The following is a 22162-nucleotide window of genomic DNA, read 5'->3' as shown; positions in this document are numbered from 1 at the left end:
CCTAGTCCCCGCAGTGCCCACCGAGCACGGAAGACCTCAACAGTGCCGGCAGACACCGCATGCTTGCTCTCAAGGGACACCTGGCTACGAACATAGCTGCGGACATAGCTAGGGGCGGACAGTCGGGTCGGACAACCCCCTTTGCCTGATCTGTTAATGGCCAACTTGGCCAGGCCCAGCAGCAGGTTCACGAGGAGGCCCTCCTCCCTCCGCACCGGGTGTCCATAGGTCAGGAGCGTGGGACTGAAGTGCAAACAAAACAACAGTAAAAAGTTTTTCAAGAAACGAGAACGGGGGTGCAGCCTACAACACCTTATAAAGACATGGTCCACAGATTCCACAAGGCCGCAAAAGGCACAGGTATCATGGGAGTCCGTAAACTGACACAACCTCTGTGACGATAGCCACTACCTCCTGACGGCAGAGAGCTGCATCATGAGGCGACCATGTTCCAGGCTTTGATTAGGTCCTGGTAAAAGACAGGTAATGCCTGCAAGAAGCTACGAAGGCCACTCAAAGCTGATGTAACTCTTTCAGAGTTAAAACAATAAACTAAATTAGCACAGTAAGGGGTAAATCAAGCACAGCCCCAAGACAGGTCAGCTGTAAAATCAAGGAAGAACTTTAAAGGAACCTTATAAACATTAAACCAAAATGTGATTAAAGGGGTCAACAAAACACCCCAGTCCCCGCGGTGCCCGCCGGGCACGGAAGGCCTCGATGGGGCCGGCAGACACCGCGTGCTCCCTTTCCAGGGACACCCGGCCGCGAACGTAGCCGCGGAAGAGGGACAATCGGGCGGGACTCCCCCGTCGATCGCCCGCTGCCTTGACCTGTTGATGGCCAACTTGGCCAGGCCCAGGAGCAGGTTCACGAGGAGGTCCTCCTCCTTCCCGACCCCCTTCCGCACCGGGTGTCTGTAGATCAGGAGCGTGGGACTGAAGTGCAAACAAAACAGTAACAAAGGGTTTTTTAAATAACTAAAAAGGGAGTGCAGAAGATGATGTAGTTTTTATTCAATACAATCTGAACAACATCTAGAGATTTCAGCTCCTTACTTCAGCTCTTTCACAGCTAGACCTGGAGGCAGTGACTGTTTGAGTTTCTCAGCCTTCTCTTTGTCAGTGATGACTAGTGTGTATAGGTACCTGCTGCACCGTACTTTGAATTTTACATTGTCTTTGTTCTTCTTAATTTTCACAGATTTTGCATCCTTTCTTCTTGCTGTTAACAAAAAGTCTTTGATTTCTGCTATCATACGTGGCATGGCTGCGATGAGTCCAGCGGCGGGGAGATAAACCGCGCGCTAAGGCTCAGCCCGTTGCACAGTCTGGGCATGTGTGTTAATCACTTCTACATAATGTTCACTATTGTCAATAAACTCCCAAGAATGTCTCCCTGCCTATGGCTCCTTGTTCTGATGAGCAGAGTTCATGTCACTCAGATGTGAAACCTTTCTGCACAAGATAAAGGCAGGTGTCTCAGTCCAGGGCCTCTTCCCTGTGCTTTGTGCAGCCTTCAGACCCAAGTGATGGTCCAGCCTCACACTCCCTGGACACATTACTGATGCCTGCACCTCGATGGGGCTTGTCACTGCTACCAAAATGTTGCAGGCAAGCGTCACAGATTACCGTCATTCTCTGTGTGCTCTCATCACCTTTAAAGGTGGGGCTGGCCCCCATCTCTTCAGCATCAGTGACCAGTGATGCTGTGCTCCTGAAGGGGTCAGGTGCTGAAGGCAGACAAAGTATCAAATGCTTTTAAAGTTTCATGGCTGCATTTCCATGATATGACCCTGATCACAGAGCGCAAGCAAGCTGCCCTCAGCCAGACAGGAGTCAGACATTCTCAGAGGCTATGTGAAAATCTATGGAATGTCATCACTGCATGTCATCATCATCCTTCTGCAATTGAGCAACTATTTAGGGCCACCACTGCATTTCTATGACAGGAGCATCCTCACAGGGGGCATGTGCATTGCCATAAGCCAAGTCAAATGTTCATAGATGCAATGTGAGGATCCATGGTGTCTCCTCACTGCATGCCGTCATCATCCTCCACAAATCTAGCAGCTATGAGGGCCACCCGAGTGCGCCCACCTCATCTGGCCACTGCGAGGGCCTCATCCCCATCATGGTCCTTCTCATCGGAGGAGACCTCCAGCTCCTCCATCTCTCCTCAGCCAGCTCCTCTCCCCATTGCAACGCCAGATTGTAAAGGGCGCAGCAGGCAACGATGACGTGTGACACCCTCTGTGGTCTATATTGTAGGGCTCCACCAGACCGGTCCAGGCACCAGAACCTCATTTTCAGCATCCTGATGGTTTGCTCCACCAAGTTGCGAGTTGCAGCATGAGCCTTGTTATACCTTCGCTCTGCTGGAGCCTGAAGCTGCCGCATGGGTGTCATCAGCCACGTCGTCTGCGGGTAGCCCTTGTTCCCAAGGAGCCATCCCTGCAGCCTTTCTGGACCCTGGAAGACTTCAGGGATCTGCGACCGACTGAGAACGTAGGAGTCATGCACACTCCCTGGAACCGTGCGCAGACCTGCAGGATGCGTTTCTGGTGGTCGCACACCAGCTGCACATTCCGCGAATGGAAGCCCTTGTGGTTGACATAGTTGACCGCGTGTTGTGACAGGGATCTGAGCACCACATGACGTGCAGTCAATGGCACCCTGCATCTGTGGAACCCGAGTTCTGGACAAATCCAATTAGTCTTGCATCCTGGCTGTCCTGGTCCCAGGTGAAATGCACAAAGTTGTGTACCCTCGTGAAGATGGCATCCAACACCTCATGGATGCATTTGTGGGTGGAAGCTTGTGATATCCCACAGAGGTCACCTGTGGAGTACTGAAAGGGGCCAATGGCACATAAATTGAGCACCACTGTCACTGAATGCCCTCCATGTCCCCGTGGCGCCAAATCCTGCAGTAGCTGGCAGATGTGACCGACCAGTTCCCTCAACATGCACAGTCTTCGGTGACACTGGTTCTCAGTCATCTGCAGGAATGAAAGACGGCATCTATAGACCTTGGTGTCACTAGGCACCAACCAGCAACGGCTCGCTGTGGCTCTTTGGCGACTGTGTGGGAGCCCCAGCCACCCCTTCTTCCAGAGGGTGCTGCTCCTTCCTCTGCACAGCCAGGTGCCTCAGTCACTCTCTTCTCCATCATCTTCATTCTCTGTAAGCCATGAGGCATACAGCTAAGTCACCAGGTTCCATGATTCTGATGCACTCTTCCTGCAGCATGAAACAGAGACACGTGTGGCCTAGCATGGGTGTAATAAGAACTTGTCTTGGTTAAGTCTGAAGGCCCCTTAACGCATCCTGGAGAGTGCTGGCCACCACTTGGATGGCCAGAGTTTAGTGCGCTGCATGGCTGCCCAAAACCCCACCCACCTCCGCCCCACTCCACCCAACCGATTGACGACACCTATGCCCATTGGACTGCATGCTGTGCTCTCAGCTCAGGTGCAGGCATTCTCCTAACCCACACTGCAAGGTTGCACTGTTAGCTTGAACCATGGGGGAGACTGATCCAAATGGGATGATGACATTGCAAGGGGCTGTGAGCGCCTCCACCAGTGACTGCTCCATGGTCAGCTTCCGCAAGAAGGTTGTACAACGTGCCAAGTCGTCCAACTGTTCTGCAGTCCACTAAAATGCTCATTAATTTGCAGCCTGTGCCCGAGGGGTGAAAAGCCCTGAAGCACCTGGTGGCACTTTGATGCCTCAGCGTTGCTCGAGTGGGCAGAGAAGCTAGAGGCCCAACTCCAATCGTATCAATGTGGCTGTGCCTGAACTGATTCAGCAGTGGAGGAATGGTCACTTTATGCAATGTTCCCCGAATGCATGCCCTCTTCCCTTGCTCACCTCCCCACACCCCCGCGAACCCACTCATGCTTGTGCGCTACCTTCAACTGCAGGGCAGCCCTTGCCACCACCACCCCCCACCCCCACCCACACTGGCTGGCCTTATTATGATATGCTGGTGTATTACAATGAGGTTCCCAGCGCCCAATCGCGGGAAATGTGGCCTGCCATCAGCGGGTGCAGCGGACGATCACAAATTGGTTTTGTGACGGCTGATTTTTTGCCTTCTCACCATATTGTCTGCTCACGCAACCGAACATGCCCAACGCCAGCAGGCACGGAAAATCCCGGCCAATGGCTCAAAGTTTAATTAACGAATAGCTGATTTATTACGGTCAGGAAAATCCCAGATTTGCCTTTATTCTGCATTCAGTTTCCTGACGGTAGCTAGGGTGGCTGTAAAATATTATGGCTGTGGTAGCAGAGCACTTAGAAAAACATGTGATTAACAGAGTAAACAATATAATGAAAATGAAAGTGTTTGACAAATTAAAGATTTTTTGGAGGGTGTAGTATTGGGTAAGGGGGAACCAGTAGATGCAGTATATTTCGATTTTCATAAGGCATGCGATAAGGTGTAACACAAATTAGGACTCGTGGGACTGAGGGCAATGCATTAGCATGGATTGAACATAATAAATAGGAGCAGAAGCAGGCCATTCAGCCCTTCAAATCTACTCTACCATTCAATCAGATTATGGCTGATCTACTTCAACACCATTTTCCTGCACTATACGCATATCTCTTGGTGTTTTTAAGTATGTACCTATCTATCAATCTGTCTTGACGTTGCTCAATGACTGAGTCTCCACAGCCCTCTGGGGCAGAGAATTCCAAAGATTCACTGTAGGCCTTAGGCCTGCAGCTACTAATTTTTGCAATTTTGTATTTTTGCTTTATTTCTGCTTTGCTCTTGATTTTAAGCCTGTATTGAATATTTAAAGTTAGTTTTAAATCAAAGTCTACAAAGTAAGTGTGATTGTGCTTTGATTAAGTCAAATAATTAATCAATAGTAATCAGTCGTGATATTATTAACTATAGACGTGTTTTCCCAAAACTTTTTTTATACTGGCCATTCACAGCTGGTATTTGGGTCTACATCTTTGTTTTCCCTTTTCAAGCTAGAATACGAAAATAAAAGATGTCTTTTGTTTATCAGAAGTGCTGCTCTTACTGCATTCGATGACCCTTGAACTACAAGCCAGGACAATGAACAGCCTTACACATGGGGTGGGCAACTATGGTATGGAACCAGGAGATGGAGTTTGATTGATGGACATACAACCTGATTGACGGCACATGGGAGACACCATCAAAAGACGCATAAACAACTTGGCAGTTACGAAGCCTCACAGTGACTGTGGAGAATTGATAAGGACTAATGTTTTCCAGACTTCTGTTTTGAGAACGTCTAAATAAAGCGTTGAAAGGCTGAAATGGAGCCAGAAATATGGTTTAAAGGGACACTGCTTCCAGGATTCACCACTACAGCCAGAGTGGAACAATCAACCATTTGAGACTATGGGAGGAAGGGCCGTGAATGGAGTGACTGACCAAAGTGCCCACCCGTGTAAGGTTATTTGGAGACTTGGTGATGTAGGAACCAAGGAGAATTTATTTCAGGTGTTTTCCTTTGTTAAGAAAGCAGAGCACATGGCAGTGCATTGTTTTGTATTTTCCTTTAAAACAAAGGGTGATATAATGTCCTAGGCCCAACCATCTTCAGTCAATGACCTTTTTTCCAGCATTAGGTCAGAGACGGGGATGTTAACTTACGACTGCACAATGTTCAGCACCATTCGCAATGCTTCGGATACTGAAGCAGTCCATGTCCAAATGCAGCAAGAGCTGGACAATATTCAGCTTGGGCTGACAAGTGGCAAGTAACATCCGCACCACACAAGTGCCAGGCAATAACCACCTCCTACATGAGAAAATCTAACCATTACCCCTTGACATGGCATTACCATCGCTTAATCCCTCACTATCAACATCCTGGGGGTTACCACTGACCAGAAACTGAACTGGACTAGCCATATAAATATTACAGCTATAAGAGCAGGTCAGGGCTAGGAATCCTGCAACGAGTAACTCGCCTCCCGACTCGCCAATGCTTGACGACCATTTACAAGGCACAAGTCAGCAGTGATATGGAATACTCTTCCACTTGCCTGGATAAGTGCAACTCCAATAACACTCAAGAAGCTTGACACCATCCAGGACAAAGCAGACCGCTTGATTGGCACCACATCCACAAACAGTCACTCCCTCTACTACCAATGCACAGTGACAGCAGTGTGCACTATCTGCAAGATGCACTGCAGGTACTCACCAAGTCTCCTTAATCAGCACCTTCCAAACCCACGAACGCTACCATCTAGAAGGACAAGGGCAGCAGACACATGGGAACATCACCACCTAGAAGTTCCTCTCCAAGCCACTCACCATCCTGACTTGGAAATATATCACTGTTCCTTCACTGTTGCTGGATTAAAATCCTAGAACTCCCTCTCTAACAGCACTATAGGTGTACCTACACCACATGGACTGCAGCAGCTCAAGAAGGCAGCTCGCCACCACCTTCTCAAGGGCAATTAGGGATGAACAATAAATGCTGGCCTAGCCAGCAACACTCACATTCCATGAACGAATATAAAAAAAAATTAGCCCCTATGAGAACCTTTGCTCTGCCCTTTTAAAGCAAAGAGATAACCCTTGCCACTAGTAGCTTAAGGTTTTGTGCTCTTGAATTAATCCATTCAGCCTCAAGCAGGATTGATCTTTCATGCTTTTTGTTTACAGGTTACTGCAAGTGCATCAAGATTTCCAGCAGCTTCAAGAATTTGAGAATTTATCTGCAGATTTTTAACGTCACAGCATTGTCATAGGCTAAAGGCTTCACTGTGCCTTTTTTTACAAAAAATACTTATCCCATTTCAGCCAATTCTTATTTTCCTGAAACAAGTGTTTAAGACTGGGAGATCTGATGTAAACACACTAACCAATGAGTATCAGACTTTTCAAAACCACCAAGCCTGGGCACAAGAAATTGGAATTGATGGAAATTTACTTGACATTTAAGGGGGTAAATAAATTCCAACTTTCAATAAAAACCCTAATGGAAATACAGCCCAGGTGGTTTCTCAGTATCAAAAAAAAAAGTTTGTTTTTCGGAGAAATAAACTGAATGCTAACAAAACCTGTCAAGCCCAACAACACTGCTATTTGAACTTGGAATAATTTTGAAATGCCAAACAAAATGGACAGGCACAATCTAGTGGGTTCCTTTTGAGGAAATAAAATGTTGCTGAAGGGAAGGAACAAACAAACATGTTAATGGAACAGGAAATCAAATAGAAATGTTTGATTTCTGTTTTAAAGATATTATGAGAATATTTGCTCAGACTGTAAGGTTTCTCCAGAGCTCCTGAAAGAGATACAATAGCACTTAATGGGATGCCCCACTTGGAATAAAATAGAGTTTGGGAAAAAGGACAACACCAAATTGGAATTTGAATAGCTCCCCTTGGGTGTCGTTCAATGGAATATATCAATTTGATGTTGATGTACATTTTAGTAAAAGGAAAGCGTAGATGAAACTAGCAAAACTAACAAGCACACTGATGCCCGTCAAAGTGAGCAAAATTAAAGTGATCAAGGGGGGAGAATTTGGATTTGAACAATTAAGGGTTTGGGAGTAAGAACACCTAGAATTATCCACAAGGTAGATACAGATAAAGGGAGAGCTGGATAATCTTTTAAGTCCATTTGTGTTGTTACTTTAATGTTACTAAGTGTGGTGATCTACAAGTGAGGAACTTGGGAAAACTCATCATACTCATGAGCTAGAAAGAGAAAGAGTGATCAAGAACAATAATGAGACAAGAGATAAGAGGGAATAAGATCTTGCCCTATGAAAAATAAATATTCCAAAGAATAGTTTAGTTTTAATAACTATTGGAAAAATATTGTATCATCATGTACACTATGAGGTGGTGCTGGTGGTTTTGAATTTGACAGGTAGTGGGACTAAATCAAGGGGGAAAAGGGATTTAGCCAATGACGCTACCACAGTATTTAACACAGGGACATCACTAATTAATTGTTTGAATTTAACCCCTCTGGAGGTAGAGATACAAAACCTAAAGGGGAAAATGAAATATATTTTAACCAGAGGGAATACCAACCAGGATTCTGAGCTAAAAGAGGACCAAATTATGACTGTCCACCCGAAAAGTGCTGGAACAATCATGCCAGGGCTATTAATGAACTCATCTCGGAGGATAGGAATGCCTTCAATGAGGCTGCCAGAAATAATGTGCATGTCACGAATGGGTCCTGGCTAGTGGAAAGTGCTTGGACCTTAGCTATTTACGTCCTATATCAATGACTTAGATGAGGGGGCCAAGTGTATATATGTTTGCTGGCGATACAAAGCAAGGTGGGGTGGTAATCCATGATGAGGATACAAAGAAATATAGACCACTTAAGTGACTGGCAAGCATGTGGCAGATGCAGTACAATGAGGGAAATGTAAAATTATTCCCTTTGGTAGGAAAAATAGAAAAGCAGAAAGACCAACAAATGACAACAGTCAGAAGAATCTGGTTGTTTTTGTACACACCTATTCTCATCCCACTCCTGATCACTATCCACTGTTCCCTGAAGGAAGTCTACAGGTGTAGCTATCAAGCAAGGCCAGGTTCAGACCACGACCCGTGCTGCTCAATTGCCTCTCAATACTCAACACAACATTCCTACATGAATAATGACATGGTACCAGAAAGTGCTCTGCAGCCTTAGAATCATTGGAGAGCAAAATTCATGGATTCCATCTTAAGAAAATGGTAAGGTTTTTAAGTACCTTACAACTTCCAATTTGTTTTTGCTATGCTCAGTAATTCTGACCAATCCACAATTGCCTTGCTTTCTGGGTAGGGGACAGGAAAACAAGTTAAGAAGCATCATTTACAACATCCATAAATATGTGAACCTGACCATCTTACAATTTTCTTTTTTTTTTGGTGGAGGGGTGGGTGCAGGGTGATGTGGTGGTGGCAATATAAATCAGGCTAAATTGTTTCATTTAGATTGTAGAACAAAGTTCCATTTCTACTGAAAATTTCCATTTTCAACCACTGTGTCAGAAACTAATCTTGGAAATGACCCACACGCAGTCACCATAAATGACCCATATTATGGCTTGCATTGTCAGCAGCTTGTTTAATGACATCTTACCAGGTGACTGCACATTGTTTTTGCTGTGCTCCAACGAAGTCATCTTCATACTAGAGAACTCATTGTGGAAACGGTTAGTGTTGCTGCAGGACGGACTCATGCCTACACAGTCTGGGTAGTAAGCACCAAGAAAGGGGGCAGCTGGGCTGTCCTTCAGCAGCGGGGGCACAATCAGCATGGAATACCACTTACTATCTCCAACTTCACTCACTCGCTGTAAAAAATAAATCGACATTATATGACGAGAGAAAATCATTTAAAAATTCCATTGTTTATGGACCACCTTTTAGAAAACTAATGGAGGTACAAGCATCAACAATTTGAAGTCCAGCAGACAATAATCACTTCATTTAATTTTAAAAGTAAATCATTATGCACAGCTTATATTTTTGTTTAATTTTGCTAACTGAAAATATAAAAATTTTACAATTGAACATACCCAATTAGACACATTTCGTACATATCAAGCCACTAGAACTTCTTAAAGAATGATCAAAAATGGGCACGAAAGCTTGAAATGTGTTACAGTTTATGCTTTATTTATGATTACATTGATTAATTAAGTGGAATTTAAGTAATGTTACGAGTTCTCAGCCATCCCTCTGGCACAATATATTAAGCATAAAGGTATGACCCAGCGGACCATTTAACAAGGTAACAAAACAATTTGAAAAATTTAAAATCAAAAGCATATATTCAGATTTCCAAGAACTAGTAAGGTGAGCAAATGCACCTCTAGGTATGGTACTGAACCATACAGATCAGAAGATCAGTCGTTCAGTTCCTAATTAGTGGATCTCAATTGAAAGAGCAGTCATAAACACAAATATTCATCACCCTCTAGTGAGAAAAGAAGAAATTAGACAGGCCTCTAGTCCTAATTGCATACAATGACTCCTGATAAAATATCCATTAATTCGCATCAGACTCAACTGAGATGAACTTTGTAGTCAAATAGCCTGCCATCACTCACACACAAAGCATGGTGACTTGGGAGAGATCCCAATAGGTAGTTGATGCAATCGCACCTAAAGAACAGATAGCACTTCACAAAGAGAAAGTGTTGTTTTAAATAAAGCATTTAATCAGAATTGAAAATGTTTAGTGCAAGGTTCAGTTAGGCAATTAGATTTTGGTATAGAGTAAACTTTCCCAAAAATACTAACTGAAAAAAATCATAACGGGTTACTGAACTAAAGACTTTGCAAGTATTCTCCAGGTATACGGTCAAAAAGTCTCCCAAATTAGATCCATCAATCATCTTTGATTAATGCCCGTTTGGCTGGGCACACTGAATATCGTACATGTGATGACACATTATAAAGTGTTCTTCTCATAACTACCAATATTTTTACCAAGTGTAATTTAATTCACAGCTATGCTGACATTTATTTTTAGAAATTCAATCTGGCCTGGTCTGGTCTTAGTGCTTTACAATTTAAAAAAAGCAAAATTCTGCAGATTCTGGAAATCCAAAATAAAAACAAATGAAAGATCATCAATCTGAAATATCAATTATGTTTATCCCTCCACAGATGCTGCCTGAGCTGAGTATTTTCAGCATTTTCTGTTTTTATTGCCTCCATTTTAAAGCTTGGGAAGGGAATTGCTTCCGTGTTCACTAGCTATGAAATAAAAGCTGAACCATTTCCCATTTGTCACAGGATAAAAATTCCATTTTAATTAAACAAGTCTGCAATACATGTTTTCTTTCTTCATTTAACTAGATATTGCCCTCACATCTTTATATGTATGGAGAAAAAGAGCATGTTGAGCAGGGTGCAAGAAGATAGAGCCAGTTGTGGGACTATGTAGAGTAAAGGTTAACATCAGGAGCACCTGATACTGATGTAACTATGATGCAATATCACATGACTAAGAGACTGATCTGGTGGGAAGCAGAAGTACAACCTCATATCAAGCACTAAGATGTATATAGATCAGTAAATAAACAAGATTTTTTTTTTTACGAATAACAGTCCACGGTTGCATTCTTAGAGTAGCAGGCAAACCCTGGAGAAACCCCATCTGCACCCCAAACCGAAGACAAAATATGATGGCAGTGGTGGTGGCCATGGACAAGAGCGTAAAGACCCAGAAAAACTCCAAGAGAAGACTGCAGACCTGAAAGACCTACAAATCCTTTGAAAATGAACAAGATGATAAAATATTGAAGACTCACCTGAGAACAGGGCAGCTACAGATGCAAACAGACACGGACCCAGAGTCCAGACAGCAGTAAGGATCATAATCTACAACCAAACAACTGAAGGAGCAACAGATCCAGAGCTTATGGTATGCATGGAGTCTACATTGCCACTCCCAGAACCATTCCAAAGCGCTGAAGGCTCGCAACAGGCTCAACACTGGGACAATTGGAGGAAGAGATTCTCCAGATACAGAACAGCTTCAGGTTTACACAAGAAGGAACAGAAGGATCAGGTCAGTACTTCACTCGACACAGTTGGGGCCATAGCATTATGATGTTATTGCAAGAAAAGGCATTGATCAGGCTTCAAGCTGTTTTGAGGAAGTCCTCCAGGCATTGGATTTGTACTTGTGTCCAAAAAGTTGATAATTGAGCGAGCAAAATTTAATGAGGTGGCAAAAAGTGTGCAAATGAATGGACTCATTTATAAATGACCTGTACAGACTCACAGAGAATTGCACCTATGCAATCCTCAGAGATGAATTAATACGCGATCATATAGCAAATGGGGTCTTAGATGAAACCCCTTCAGATCTTTTACAAATGAGGAAAGATTTAATTCTCACAATGGCAGTAAAAATAGTGTGACAGACCAAGCATAAGAAGCTAAACAAAGCAGTTGTTTGTGATGCCCTTTGGGGGTAAAAAAAAGGAGTAAAGCCATTCAATATGTCAGACAAAAAAGAGAAAGCGCAGTGAAGAAAAAGCCAGTGAATTTGGAAAAAAGCATACTAACCATCTTGAGATGCTCTCGGTGGAGTGGGGAAACCCTGCACAAATGGGAACAAATCCCAGCAGGGGGAACTGAGTGCCATAACTGTGGAAATTTAGGACCTTTTAAGAAAGTCTGCAGATCCAAAGTTCCTATAGCTCGTAGGAAGAAAGAGAAAATAACAACGAAACCAAGTAAAATCCAAGAAATGGAGGAGCAACAAAAAAAAACCTTCTTCGGGGAAGCAAACGAAACAGAAAATAATTATTGGAGCATTAAATTAGAAATTGATGGTCAAGGCACCTCAGAGATTAACCCCATGAAGTCTGAGACTTTGGGGGGAAATGTAGGAGTATGTATGTAGTTGGGATAAAGACCTAGAGAGATGTAAAGCATTATCAAGAGAACCTGAAACTGATGTAACTAAGATGCAATGTCACATGTTTAAGAGACTGAGATCTGGTGGGAAGCAGAAGTTTGAACCTCACGTAGAGTACGGAGATATATATAAACAAGAATGTTATTTGTAAAACCAGTCTTTTTGTAGCACTCTTAGGGTAATGGGCAAACCCTAAATAAACTCCATCTAGATGCCAAATCCAAGGCGAATCAGAGAGTGGACATAGATACATCTTCTCCCTGGGAATTGTCTGAAGCTAAACCAGACTGAGCAACATCAGTATATCTGACCCCAGATGACTTTCCAACCACATTTCCATAACATGACAAAGACTGCCGATTTGCACCTCTACAATGTCACCTGACTCCAGCTCTGCCTCAGCTCATCAGCTGCTGAAAACCTCAGCCTTGCTTTATTTTCACCTCTGAACTTGACCATTCCAATGCTCTCCTGGCCTTGCTCCCATCTCCCACCCTACATAAATTTGAACTCATCCAAAACTCTGCTACCTAAAACCCAACTTGCACCAAGCCCCATCCATCCATGACCCCTGTGGTTACTGACCTACATTAGATCTCAGTCAACTTTAAAATTCTTATCCTTGTTTTCAAATGCCTCCATAGCTTCCCCATCCCCAACTCACACTCCCTCCAGCTCTAAAACCCTCCAATCTTGTGTACCTCGATTTTAATCATTCAACCACTGGCAGTTGAGTCTTTAGCTCCCAAGGCACTAAAGCTCTGCAGTTTCCTCTGTCTCTCTTTTCAAGATGCTCCTTAAACCTGCCTCTTTGATCAAGGTTTTGATCATCTGTCTTGATATCCGCTCAAGTGGCTTGGTGTCAAATTTGTTTGACAACTTGCCTGTGATATGCCTTGGGATATTTTATTACGTTAAAAGCATCATATAAAAGCAAATAGTTGTTGTTGGCAAAAGAGGCAAGAGCAGCAACACTCTACAAAGCAAGTGGGAGTTTGGTGGGACAGGGTTGAACATTTATCTTACTCTAAACACGAGCAAAAGAGTGCAAATACTGGAAATCTGAAATAAAAGTAGAAAATGCTAGAAATACTCAGCAGGTCTAACAGCATCTTTAGAGGGAGAAATAGGTTTAACACATCTAGTCATAAAAATGAGATACTTACTTTGAGCTTCATCGGATTAGCATAGGAGGTCAAGGACAGAAAGATCACAGTGGGGTCGAGATTTAAAATGACAGCCCACTGAAAGCTCAGGATCATGATTCTGGACTGAACAAAGGTGTTCTGCAAAGCAGTCACCCAAGTGTAGAAAACACTATCATGTGCAGCAAAAACAGTAAACCAAACTTTAAAAAGTACAAGTGAATCGCATTTTCACCTGGGAGGTGTGTTCAGGGCCTTGGACAGTAACAAAGGAGGTAAAATAGCAGATGTTGCATCTCCTGCATTTGCACAGGAAGGTGCGGGGGTAATTGAGGACTGGACCAGGGTGTCATGGAAGGAACGGTCCTGTGATGTGCCTTGGGATATTTTATTACATTAAATGCATTATATAAAAGCAAATAGTTGTTGTTGGCAAAAGAGACACAAGCAGCTACAGTCTGCAAAGCAAGTGGGAGCTTGGTGGGACAGGGTGGGGGGCGTGGGAGAGGAGGAACAATGTTTGGTGGTGGCATCACGCTGGAGGTGGTGGAAATGGCAGATATGATCAATTGGATTTGGAAGCTCATTTGGGTGAAAGGTGAGAGCAAGGCAAATCCTACAGTGCTTCTGGGAGGAGGAGGGGTTGAGGATGATTAGTGAAAGCAGAAGTGTAGAAAATGGAACTTCAGAAGTGCTGGTATGGAAGGTTCAAACAGGTGCAATAGAAACAGCAGAAACAGAGAAACTGGAAGGGTGGAATAGAGTTATTACACAAAGGAATCCCTCCCAAGACCTCCTTCCCTTTCCAGAGCACCTACCCATGCAAGCACCGGAGGTGCAAAATCTTCCCTTTTACCTCCTCCCCTCTCATCAAAGGAGCCAAACATTCCTTCCAGGTAAAACAGTGACTCATTTGTATTTTCAATTTAATATAATGAATTCAGTACTCACAATGCAGTCTCCTCTGCATTGGGTAAATCAATCATAGATTGAGTGACGGCTTTGCAGAACATCTCAGTACAGATCACAAGCACAAGCAACCTTCCTATAACCTGTCATTTTAATTCTCCGCACCATTCCCACCTTTCTGTCTTTGGCCTCCTACACTGTTCTAATGACACTTAACATAAGTTTGAGGAACTGTACCTTGTCTTTAACGAAGCACTTTATAGCCTTTTAGACTCAATGAGTTCCTTTTTTTTTTCGCTTTTGGACAGCAGCTGTTGCTGATGGTTCTGCTTTTCCCATTTAAACCTCTTCTAGACTTCTCTTTTGTTTCTTCAGGGGAGGCGATGGCATAGTGGCAATGTCGCTGGACTAGTGATCCAGAGACCTCGGGTAATGCTCTGTGGACCCAGGTTCGAAACTGCCATGGCAGATGATGGAATTTGAATTGAATAAAAATCTGGAATCTTTAGGGAAGAAATCTGCTGTCCTACATGTGCCCCTGAAATGGCCTGGCAAGCTATTAAGTTCTCAAGGGCAATTAGGGATGGGCAATAAATGCTGACCTAGCCAGTGACGCCCACATCCCATGAATGAATAAAAAACTTGATCTATTAGCATCGCTTTTTGCCCTACACCATCATCCCTTTTGTCATTTAATCTGTCCTGCCTTCCACCCAATCACAAATCTTCCCTTTTATTCTTTCCTTCCCCCCCACCTACTTTCCCTGTCTTGCTTAAAAACAGGTCACATTTTTAAGTATTCCCAGTTCTGACAAGGATCAATGATAACAATGAATATTTACATAACTTTTATTGTAATAAAACATCCCAAAGGCCATTATAAAACAAAATATCACAGTCAAATATGGAGATATCACATCACATGACTAATGGCTTGGTTAAAGAGTTTTAAGGACTGCCTTATAGGAGGAAAGTAAGGTAGAGATGCAGAGAGGTATAGGGAGGGAATTCCAAAGCATAGATCAAAGGCAACCGAAGGTGCAGACACTAATGGTGGAAAAACTTGAAACGTTAACTGTTTCTCTCTACAGATGTTACCTGACCTGTGTATTTCCAGCATCTTCTGTTTTCATTTCCTATTTCCTATTTCCAGCACCTGCATTATTTTTCTCTTTTAAAATTCTCAACCTTGTTTACAAATTCATTCATGACTTTAACCACCTCTCTCTCTAAAACCTCCTTCACCCCACACTCTTGAAAATAAGTGTTTCTCTGAATTCTGGCCTCCAGCACATTCCCAATTTTATATCATTCTACCAACAGCATCTGTCTTTTCAGCTGCCCAACCCTAAAGCTCTGAAATTCCCTCCTTAACCTCGCTACCGCTCCCTTCTTCTATAAATCTCTGCAAAAACCTACCTCTTTGACTTTCTGTAATAATATCTCATTCTGTGTCAAATTTTCTTTGATAATGCTCCTGTCGGGCACCTTGGAATGTTTTACTACATTGAAATTCAAGTTGCACTGTCAGTTTAGTTTAGGCACAAAGTTCATTTGGGTCTACAATTAGTACTCACCATGTCTTCTGACAGAGAGCAAGGGTCTGAATTTTCACTCTGGATGGACATAAAGAAGTCAAGTTATTTCACACTGAAGTTTAATAATAACTACAAATACACATTATTACAGCTTTGCTTCTCCCCATATATATACCATTCCAGACCAAAAGGGATAGCAGCTAAGCTATTCCCAGACAATTATTTATGGCACATGGAGACCAAAGCAGTCTTCCTGTGGGGAAACACCTACTCTTCTGGACACCGTCTGTGGGACATTTGAAGGCCTGGTGGGAGATTAAAACATGAATGAGAAACTGAAAGGTAAGAATGCTTTAAGTGACCATTAATCATATGATCATACTTTGTTTTCTGCTGGCATCAAGTCAAAGTGAGTGAATGTTGTATGTCTGTCATGTGGTTGTCTGTGATATTTGTCACCAGAAAGCTATGGGGCCCCAATCTCTGACAGCCAACCACGCCAAAACTCCACCGATGTCCAGTGCCCTCTTCCTCTGCAGCTGTCCGTTGAGAGATGACTGGAGAGCCACCCCCAGCACCAGTTCTCTGCCTCTCCCTTGTGTTTTGTTGTTTTGTGCTCTCTTCAGTGAGGGAAAGAAGGGATCTCCAAGTGAGATTAATGGCATGTGTTGAACAGCTGGATGGAGAGCATTTGTTGACACTTATGAAGGAAAGACATGACATTGCATAAAGATGAGGGTGACCGCATCAGTATTAGATGGATAGATGAGGATGTGACACAGAGAGGAATGGGTATACCTGCAAGTGAAGTTTGTGTGAGGAGTGATATGCTGGACTAATTATAAGGTTCTTGTGAGGAGTGATGTAATGGACTGAGTGTGATAGGTTGAGTGAGGGGATTGGGGTGAAATGCATACAGGATGTAGGTGAATGCGACACTGTAAAGACCATTCCTGCCCTGCTTAGATCGTTAAACCGGTTGCAGCAGTGAATCCACTCTTGCTGCTGACCACATGCAATGCCCAGTCAAGTCTTCTTTGTTTCACCAGCAGGCTTTTTCCTTCCATCTGTAAAGAGTACCTCCTCGCAGGCCCTTACAACCCCAGCACCATGTCTAAAATGAAGTACAGTCTTTGAACATCTGAATTCCACTCTGCCATTTCTCCTGTTGTGCTCCCAATTCTCAAGTTCATCACATTGCATATTTGGGGTGTTCCTTTAAATACTGGAGTTGAAATTGACTCATGCAGGTCGCCATCATGCTCGCATTAATTGGTTGGGAAACTAAAAATGATTAGATAATGCAATAGCTAGGTTGAAAAGCCACTGATAGACATGCTGCACTTATCCTTGGGTTTCCTGCATGTTTAATGGACACGTCCATCCTCCCTCCTTCATCAACTGCATTGGGAAATTAATCTAGCCCAAGATTTTCCCTGTGGCACCAGGAGGAAAATTCCTGCTTTACCTAGCCCTCAAGAAAACAATGGATAAAGTAAAATGACCCAAGGGCCTCTTCTGGCTCTGCTCCTAACTACCATCAGCCTTCAGGGGCAGGTCCAGGGTCCGGCATTCTGCAGGACTTATATGATCAGGTACTAATCGTATCCCAGTGCCCAACTTTCAAAAGCAAAACAGCGTGGTTAACATGGCAGCAGGCAGAGAAGTGCCAAATTATCCACCTACCTTTCCGATCCCACTCGGTGGGCAGGGTTGAATTTGGACCTAAAATAGTCTATGAACAACCTTGAATCTCTTATTAAAAGGAAAGTAACCATGACAATCAAAATGCTCATGAACAAACTTTGATTGTAGAACAAATTTTCTAGTAGTATTTCTATATTTTCCAATAGCCTCACTGCTTACAAATGAGTATTTTGTGATCATATATTAAACTTGACCTTGACAGCAGTGTGAGTTTTCATGCCACAACGGTATGTTTTTGCTGATGCTGTGGTCATCTGGACGTCTCTTGTTAGCTGACGCCATTTTGCACAATCCTGCTTTGTACATTGTACCTGTTACAGACAAATCAATGGCATTATTTTATGCAGCAATACAAATGTGTTGTTGATTAAAGAAAGAATATTGGCTTGTGTAACAGAGTATCACAACCAAATAGGTCAACAGGACATTGCAAAGATAGGACATTTTTGACTCTAAGAAGAAAGGGAAAAGAAATGGAAGAATAGTTCTTTCCACAATGGCCTACACAATCAGTACAGTCATGACTTTCCAATTTATTAATTTTGCTTCCAATCTCCACCCCGCCATCATTTTCACATGGTCCATCTCTGACACTTCCCTTCCCTTCCTTGACTTCTCCGTCTCAATTTCTGGTGATAGACTGTCCACCAATATCCATTACAAGCCTACCGACTCCCACAGCTACCTCGACTACAGCTCCTCACACCCCGCTTCCTGTAAGGACTCCATCCCATTCTCTCAGTTCCTTCGCCTCCGTCGCATCTGTTCTGATGATACTACCTTCAAAAACAGTTCCTCTGACATGTCCTCCTTCTTCCTTAACTGAGGTTTTCCACCCACGGTCGTTGACAGGGCCCTCAATCGTGTCTGGCCCATCTCCCGCGCATCCGCCCTCACACCTTCTCCTCCCTCCCAGAAACATGATAGGGTCCCCCTTGTCCTCACTTATCACCCCACCAGCCTCCGCATTCAAAGGATCATCATCCGCCATTTCCGCCAACTCCAGCATGATGCCACCACCAAACACATCTTCCCTTCACCCCCCCCCGGCGGCATTCCATAGGGATCGTTCCCTCCAGGACACCCTGGTCCACTCCTCCATCACCCCCTACTCCTCAACCCCCACCTACGGCACCTCCCCATGCAAACGCAAAAGATGCAACACTTGCCCCTTCACTTCCTCTCTCCTCACCGTCCAAGGGCCCAAACATTCCTTTCAAGTGAAGCAGCATTTCATTTGCATTTCCCCTAACTTAGTCTACTGCATTCGTTGCTCCCAATGCAGTTTCCTCTACATTGGAGAGACCAAACGCAGACTGGGTGACCGCTTTGCAGAACACCTTCGGTCTGTCCGCAAGCATGACCCAGACCTCCCTGTCACTTGCCATTTTAACGCTCCACCCTGCTCTCTTGCCCATATGTCTGTCCTTGGCTTGCTGCATTGTTCCAGTGAAGCTCAACGCAAACTGGAGGAACAGCACCTCATCTTCTGACTAGGCACTTTACAGCCTTCCGGACTGAATATTGAGTTCAACAACTTTAGATCTTGAACTCCCTCCTCCATCCTCACCCCTTTTCCGTTTCTTCCCCCTCCCTTTTGTTTTTTCCAATAATTTATATAGATTTTCTTTTCCCACCTATTTCCATTATTTTTAAACGTATTCCACCCATGGTTTATTTCACCCCACCCCCACTAGAGCTACCTTGCTTGTCCTGCTCTCCATTCTTAATTAGCAAATTCTTTTAGATAATATCACCACCTTCAACACCTCTTTGTTCTTTTGTCTGTGACATCTTTTGGTTATCTCCTCCTTTCACTGCTTGCTTGTCCCAACAACCCCCACCGCCCCATTCTCTCCCCACCCCCTTCGCCACCCCACCTTAAACCAGCTTATATTTCACCTCTTTCCTATTTCTACTTAGTTCTGTTGAAGGGTCATGAGGACTCGAAACGTCAACTTTGCTCTTCTCCGCCGATGCTGCCAGACCTGCTGAGTTTTTCCAGGTATTTCTGTTTTTGTTTTATGACTTTCCAATTGTTTGATCAACTAGAATTAGATAACGACAGCTGAAACTATCTGGAAAACTTTGCCTTTAGGCCGCTCTTCCACACTTCGTCACGTGGCCCCCTCCTCACCTCATCACATTGCATTGAAATTTCTAATTCTGCAGTGGCAATTTTTTGTGTACCCTTATATAGATCTCTCAAACTAATTCTGAATGATAATTTGGATGACTAAGTTGCATTTATTGAACTTACCCAATAAGGAACCAGTTGATCAGACATAAAGGCTTTCAGGCTAGGTTCACTTTTGCCATTACTGGTCCAAATTCTTTTCCAAGTTGCATATTTCTCATATCCATCTTTGTGGCTGGAGGTTTAAAGAAATTAGACAGAAAAATGATTGTGGACTATCAATATAGAATGGGTAAAACTTAAGTTATTAAAAATATGAATGAGGTACACTTTTGCTGCAAACAGAAGATTTACATATATGTTAAAGGCATGGATGATTTACTTCCAAGTTGCGCTTTTATTCCCTTGCCACACTCATTAAATCTATTACCCTCAATATTTACACAGTTAATACTTTTTTAAAATTCCTTCATGGGACTTGGGCATCACTGGCAAGGCCAGCATTTGTTGCCCATCCCTAATTGCAATCGACCTTCTTAAACCACTGTAGCCTATCTGGTGCAGGTATACCCATACTGCTGTTAGGAAGAGTGTTCCAGGATTTTGATCCTGCAACCAGTGAAGGAATGGCGATATAGTTCCAAGTCAGGATGGTGGGTGAGGAGAACTTGCAGATGGTGGTGCTTCCATACATCTACTGCCCTTGTCCTTTTGAGGTCAGAAGTTTGGAAAGTGCTGTCAAAGGAGCCTTAGAGAATTGCTGCACTGCATCTTGTATATGGTACACATCGCTGCCACTGTGCATTGGTGGTGGAGGGAGTTAATGTTTAAGTTGATAGATGGGGTGCTAATCAGGTGGGCCGCTTTGACCTGGATGGTGTCAAGCTTCTTGAGTGTGGTTGGAGCCACATTCATCTAGGCAAGTGGAGAGAATTCCATCATGTGCCTGACTTGTGTCTTGTAGATGGTGGACAGGTTTTGGTGAGCCAGGAGGTGAGTTACTCCCCTCAGAATTCCTAGCCTCTGACCTGCTCTTGTAACCACAGTATTTATTTGGCTAGGCCAGTTCAGTTTCTGGTCAATAGTAACCCCCAGGATGTTGGTAGTGGGGGATTCCGTGATGGTAATGTCATTGAATGTCATGGGAAGATGGTTAGATTCTCTCTTGTTGAAGATGGTCATTGCTTGGCATTTGTGTTACCAATGTTACTTCTCATTTATTAGCCCATGCCCGAATGTTGTCCAGATCTTGCTGCATGCAGGCATTACTGCTTCGGTATCTGAGGAATTGCAGATGATAATGAACACTGCAATCCTCATCGAACATCCCCACTTCTGATCTTATGATGGAAGGAATGTCATTGTCGAAGCAGCTAAAAATGGTTGGGCCTGGAAGACTACCCTGGAGCGATGTCCTGAGACTGACTGTCCTCCACAACCACATCTTTTCTGTGAGATATGACTCCAACCAACCAGTCAATTCTCATTGACTTCAATTTTTCCAAGGCTTCTCAATGCCAGACTCAGTCAAATGCTGGCTTGACGCAAAGGGCTGTCAATCTCACCTCACCTCCTGAGTTCAGCACTTTTGCCCATGTTTGGGCCAAGGCTTTAATGAAGTCAGGAGTTGAGTGGCCCTGGCAGAACCCATACTGAGCAGGTTATTGCAATCTAAGGTGTGGGGATATGGTGGCATTGTGCTAATATCACTGGACTAGTAATCCAGAGGCCCAAGCTAATGTTCTGGGGGCATGGGTTCAAATCCCACCATGGCAGCTGGTGGAATTTGAATTCAATTAATAAAATTGGGAATTGAAAACTGGTCCCAGTAATGGTGACCATGAAACCATTATCAATTGTCATAATGTCCTTTAGGCAAAGAAATATGCTACCCTTACTTGGTCTGACCTACATATGACTCCAGACCCACAGCAATGTGGTTGATTCTTAAAATGCCCTTTGAAATGGCCTAAAAAGCCACTCAATTCATGGGAAAATAGGGATGGACAATAAATGCTGACCTAGCCAGCAACACCCACATCCCGTGTATGATTAAAAAATAAAAGTGTTGCTTGATAGCACTGTCAACAATACCTTCCATCACTTTGCTGGTGATCAAGAGTAGACTAATGGGGCTGTAATTGGCTGGATCAGGTTTGCCCTGCTATTTGTAGACAAAGTATACGCAGGCAATTTTCCACATTGTTGGAAAGATACCAGTGTTGTAGCTGTACTGGAACAACTTGGCTACGGGTGCGGCTAGGTTTGAAGCACAAGCCTTCAGTACTATTGCCAGAATGTTGTCAGGGCCCA

General features: G+C 43.7%; 2 protein-coding genes across 7 annotated transcripts in view; both read right to left on the bottom strand.

Moving 5' to 3' along the window:
• kdm1b (lysine demethylase 1B) overlaps window positions 1-22162 on the bottom strand; it is a 192162-nt gene that overhangs the window by 133207 nt on the left and 36793 nt on the right. For 5 of the 6 annotated variants that reach the window (XM_078539274.1, XM_078539277.1, XM_078539278.1 and 2 more), the window contains exons 5-8: window positions 19973-20084; window positions 17907-18023; window positions 16045-16083; window positions 9114-9327 (exon numbers count right to left, since the gene is read on the bottom strand). In XM_078539274.1, the coding sequence (XP_078395400.1) occupies window positions 9114-9327; window positions 16045-16083; window positions 17907-18023; window positions 19973-20084 (482 nt within the window). The remainder of the gene's footprint in view (window positions 1-9113; window positions 9328-16044; window positions 16084-17906; window positions 18024-19972; window positions 20085-22162) is intronic. The other variant, XM_078539279.1, reaches the window with a different exon arrangement.
• LOC144679036 (large ribosomal subunit protein eL38) lies at window positions 1005-2254 on the bottom strand. The gene has a single exon (XM_078539289.1). It carries the CDS (start codon window positions 1265-1267, stop codon window positions 1055-1057), a length of 213 nt encoding a protein of 70 aa, XP_078395415.1. The 5' UTR covers window positions 1268-2254; the 3' UTR covers window positions 1005-1054.

This window comes from Cetorhinus maximus, chromosome 3 (assembly GCF_964194155.1).
Source record: "Cetorhinus maximus chromosome 3, sCetMax3.hap1.1, whole genome shotgun sequence".
In the NCBI taxonomy this organism is placed as follows: domain Eukaryota; kingdom Metazoa; phylum Chordata; class Chondrichthyes; order Lamniformes; family Cetorhinidae; genus Cetorhinus; species Cetorhinus maximus.
The sequence above is the reverse complement of the archived record's forward strand: the minus strand, read 5'-3'. Positions and strand labels throughout refer to the sequence as shown.